General features: G+C 40.7%; 1 protein-coding gene across 1 annotated transcript; it reads right to left on the bottom strand.

The window, feature by feature from the left end:
• Window positions 1–3,090: 3,090 nt before the first annotated feature.
• Window positions 3,091–4,786, bottom strand: MlpCel7A1.2 (family 7 glycoside hydrolase; the record flags this gene model as incomplete). Its single annotated transcript, XM_007419621.1, has 3 exons — window positions 3,091–3,374; window positions 3,472–4,039; window positions 4,166–4,786. 3 exons carry the CDS (start codon window positions 4,784–4,786, stop codon window positions 3,091–3,093), a joined length of 1,473 nt encoding a protein of 490 aa, XP_007419683.1.
• Between the last annotated feature and the right edge of the window lie 407 nt (window positions 4,787–5,193).

The raw sequence follows: 5,193 nt of genomic DNA, 5'->3' as shown, positions 1-5,193 counted from the left end.
CCCAAAAGACAAATTCTCCTTAGCTGCAAAATTTCGACGCAAAGCTGCGTCAAAATTCGCCACACAAATCCAATCAGCTTTCGAACCGTCCGACATGAATTGATCTTTGATAAAATCAGTGTATTTTGAAAAATCCTCGTAACAACTTGGAAATGCTTCTTGATAAGTTTTTTGAAGAATGTCGAAATAATAGAACCATTCTTGAGCGTCAACCAATTTTTCGGATAGTGCTTTGTTTTGTAAAGATAAGTTTTTATCTTTTCCGTCCAAAGTAAGAGGTGCATTATAACCTTTCTGTTTCGCCATATATTCTCCTTTAATACGACGGAGGTCAATGTATTCTCCTTCCAACAATTCTTTAGATAGAGTTTTAGGAAAATCTGCAGGTCTAACTGATCTGTTAAATCCTTTGACCGCCAAGGAGAGGCTTGATGCGTAACCTTTTTTAGCATTAGCAAACCGAATTGCTCCAGGTGTGTTGGAACTTTCTGAATTCGGGCCTGATAGAGCTCTGGATGACCAATCCCATTTCTTCGATTTCTTCGCCAATTTGGCATCTGAATCATCTGAATCTTCGGAGTTGATGTCCGTTTTATGATGTTTCGATTTCTGACTACGCTTCTTCTGACTGACAGGAGGACTAGATCTTGCTCGAGATGATCTACTTTCTTTTTCATTCTCGGCATCCAGCAGGTTTCTTGCCGTTTGGGCCATGTCGATTTCTTTTTGGGTGAGAATATGGACTTGGCCAGTTTGTTGACCTCCTTGAAAATCTTTCCTTCTTTCCAGAACAATATCATCTGGAAACGTTGGATTTGTAGATATGTCGAACACGTATACCGGGTCATCATCTGATGTAACTGACCTTGTAGGAATAGGTCCCTCATTCTCATGGATGGGACGATCGTTATCTTTATCTGATTTGATAAGGTCGGACGCAAACTTGGACCATTGGCGGTACCAGTTTGGTGTGTCGTATGGAACGATCTCAGCAAATGATGATCTGATCTCTGCCATAGATCGACCGTTGGAACCGCCAACTGATTCATATTCAGTGGATAAGATTTCCAACTTCTCGGTGACCACTTTTGCATCATTGTAATCAAATGATCCTTCATCGCTCATTTGTAGGTTTTTTAGAAAGATGTATTAAGAGGAAGCTTTTTTATAAACCTTTCTTTATCAAAAAAACTTGTTTTGAATGGAACTTGAAGATATAACTATAAAAGCGATGATGAATAAACTTTGACAATGGTGATGAGAATGGGAAAAGTTGGATTTGAAATGGTCAACAGGATGACATCATCCTGTAATCAAAGATTAGTTAAAGTGAAAAAAGCCCCGAATTGTTAGTTACAGGACCACATGTACATATCCAACTTTCCCCATTCCACTGTGTTAATAACCAGTTACCAACAACGATTACTTCACTATATACATCTAAGAACAACGGTTTGAATTATAGATATAGAATTGACAACATCAAACTTTGATCAGTTGAAGAATCACTCGTCAGCAGGGCTTTTTTTTGTTATTAATACTTGTGAGGATAGCATGTTGCTGAGGAAACAGAATTATAATCAACCGTATGAGGGTCGGTCTTAGCTTAGAGGTAATGACTTCCTCGAGAGCATTTTTCCCTTGTTTCAACAAAACATCTGGTAAGTTTCAAATTTTGATGTTCTTGAATGTCATTTACTTCACTATATACATCTAAGAACAAAGGTTTGAATTACAGATTTAGAATGTATACCATCAAACTTTGACCGGTTGAAGAATCACTCGTCAGTAGGGCTTTTCTTTGTTTTTAATACTTGTGAGGAGACCATGTTGCTGAGGAAACAGAATCATGAAAACCATATGAGGGTCGGTCTTGGGTTAGGTAATGATTTCCTCGAGAGCATTTTGCTCTTGTTTCAACAAAACATCATAACCTATCTTTCCTGTTTTTTTAGATCTATATGATGACTTATGAGTTGAAGGTCATTCATGTATTTTTTGTAAGTCTTTGCTAATCAGCCTCTGTTCTCTCATCAATTGTTTTTTCCTGAGTATGTAAAACAAATCGTTTGTTAATTCCTGCAAGAATGTAAAAGGAATGGTGTATTACTCAAAGAGAATACCTATGTGGAGATACATTTGGTATGAAGAAGTTTGAAAGATGTATGATTTATATTAAACATTATTCGCACATGAGTCATGGTGATTTCTTAACAAGATTCACAAAGTGGAATTTGATAATGTTCGAGAGCTAGGTCAGACTAATGATACGAAATAAAACTTGAGCAATATGTTAGAAGAAAGTGAAGAAGGTATGGAACGTTTTGGGTTTGGAGAGAAAATGGATGGTCAATTTAAAGCACGACAGGCAAACAAGAAATTCACATGGAGAAAAGAATTATTTGTAGATGAGAATCGATTAAGGAAAGAAAGTGACGATGTTTTCTTCGTGTACGGCACGAGATGATAATTAGGAAGAGGCAAGTGTGAGGTGAATTGGTTATAAAATTCCTCAATTGACAGTTAGATGTTAATGTTCAATCGTCTATAACTTAATCGTGATGAAACCAACAGGCTTCTATTGAGGTCTCATGAAGCTCAACTCAAAGGCAAAAAAAGCAGCATGTGACGGGGAAAGGGGAATGAGACTCGCTAGCTTTCAAGCATTCGGGTTGCGAGTGTTGATAAAATTCTGAAACGCGGGATGAGGAAGGAAATAAAGTTTGGGTTCACGAGATCAAAAATCAGGAGATGGACGCAAAGTTGATGACAGGATAAATGAGATTCCAGTCGACTTTTGACTTAGAATTTGCTTTTTCTCAGTCAAAAAAAATTCGGCACAAAGGCAAAGAGCGCGGAAAAAAGTCATACTTTGATTTTAATTATAGGCATAGTGGCTACTTTATAGGTAAAAGTATAAATGACATCTAAGATCAGCGCACACATATCACCAGAGCCCTAGAATCCATTCGAGTCGACGTTCTGTGAAGCAGTAGATCACTAGGTCAGCCTCTCATCCAACATAGAAGGGAACATTTCAGATGATGATGAATGGAAAGAAGGTGAGACTAACTTATGATTTAAAAGCAATCAGAAACGAAGACGAGTGGTCGGCATGTTCTGCATGTTTTGCATGTTCTGCGTTCCTTGTGAAGAGTCACCGCCAGCCGAGGAGTTGGACGTAGCGTTTGTCGATCCGATGTCACCGATTCGAATGTTTGAAAACTGAACAGAGGCGTTCGGGGAGTTGGCTTGTACGAATTGAGGGTCACCGGAAGTACCATTACAAGTACCACGAGCGATACCTGGAGTGCTCTCATTCTTTCCTGGGGGGTAGCTGGCGTCGAGCCATTCCATGGATGCCATTTGATCATCTTTATACGAAGTCGAATAGAATTAATTCACACTTAGTTATTGGGAAGAGCAGATCGAGATGAGAGAAAAAGAAGCGCAAATGAAAATGAAACGTACCCCAGATACTCATAACCAAGACCATTCCTCGATCCATACTGTCACTCATTGTCTTCATCCCACCCTTAAGCGTGAAATCATCTTTGTCACCAAAGATACCCTTGTAGGCCTTACAGAACTCGCCGGTGATAGAGTCAAATTCCTTCTTGAGACCTGGAAGCTTGGTCTTACTGTTCTGAATGACTTTACCATCCTGAATGTAAAATCGACGGATCTCCGAGAGCTCTCCCTTGGCAGTTCCATCACTAGTGATAAATTGAGTGACGACGGTGAATTTCTTGGTAGAATCGACAGTTTTCTTAGGTCCGTAAAAGTCGCGATCACCAAGTCGATAGGATGCAAAATCACATCCATCCTTATCACAGATACCACCGTATCGGTTGTCGGGATTATCACCACAGTCTTTACCTGTGCAACTTGTTGGTCCATCACCCTTGCAAGTGTGAGGAGTAAAAGCTTGACTGATACTGTTGGCTTCCCAGACGTCCATCTCGGTACAGCACGAGCCGACTGCGCCAAAGCCAGTGTTTTTGTCGGTCTTAGATGGGGTCCAGTTATCTAAGTTGGCCTGATTTGAGAAAGACACAAGGATGATGATCAGCGAAAAGGTATGATGATATAGAAAACCCCTCCGGTACATATAGAGATCGGCTGAAGATAAAAAGACGAAGACACGAAGAAAAAGACCACAAACCTTTCCGTCAATGAACTTGATGTCATGAGGACATTGAGCATCACAATAACCAGTACCGTATTTCGATCCAGCCTTGTTGGATGGAAACTTCTTCATCCCACCATCTGCCGGCATTTCGGTAAAGTAGAGTGCACCATTCAGACCACATGGCAAGTTCGAAACGTCGACGTCGAAAGAGAACTCTTGATTCTTGAGCTTGAACATGCCATAAGTACCATCAGTGTCTAGTAGATAGACTCGAGATCCGACGTTGGTAGAGTAAGGACCTTGCGTGATGAATTTAAGAGTGAGTTCAGAGCCGGTGGAAGTGATACCGTAGGTTCCAGAATAATCAGCTCCATCCAATGCACAATTCTGAGTACATTCCGCGCCGGTTTTACAAAGCGTCGGATCCCAGTCTTGACCTTTATAACAGTTTTGAGTGCCATTGGCAGCATGGAACCAACGCCAATTAGCATCAAGAGTGACACTGCGAACCTTCTCAGTACATCCAGCGCCTTTGGTACAGCTAGAGATCGAGAGTGGTGGAGGTTTTTCAGGGGTCTGAGTTCCGACAAGTTGACCATGGGCAGAGCTAGCGAGAGCGAGATAGACAAAAACAGCGGCAAGTACGGAATTCATGGTGGTAACTAGTGGGGTGGTTTAACGCGAAACGATGACAAGAAAAATACTTCGAACTAGCGAAGGAAAGAAAAATGTAAAGGTAAAAGGTAAAGTAGATTGATTGTAAAGTGGTTTGAAAATACGCTACAGCGTGATGAGTTTAGAAAAGTGAATCAAAGGTTGGTTAACTATTTGAAAAGTAAGAGATAGACACAAGGTAAGGCGAAAGAAAACGCGAACGATGAAGGAGTATTTATGGTCACAGCCATCAAAGTTGTTTCGAGAGTCAATGATATCACGTCTTGGTTAGTTACGCCAGATAAGCGGAGGGTGGACACGCATTGTTCAATTTCTTCGCGTTCAATCTTACCAAATGCCTCGTGGTTATGGCAGTCTCGGTGGCTAAGATCTCTTCTAGAGGAACC

The sequence above is a fragment of the Melampsora larici-populina genome (genome assembly GCF_000204055.1).
Source record: "Melampsora larici-populina 98AG31 unplaced genomic scaffold MELLAscaffold_299, whole genome shotgun sequence".
Taxonomy (NCBI): Eukaryota; Fungi; Basidiomycota; class Pucciniomycetes; order Pucciniales; family Melampsoraceae; genus Melampsora; species Melampsora laricis-populina.
The sequence above is the reverse complement of the archived record's forward strand: the minus strand, read 5'-3'. Positions and strand labels throughout refer to the sequence as shown.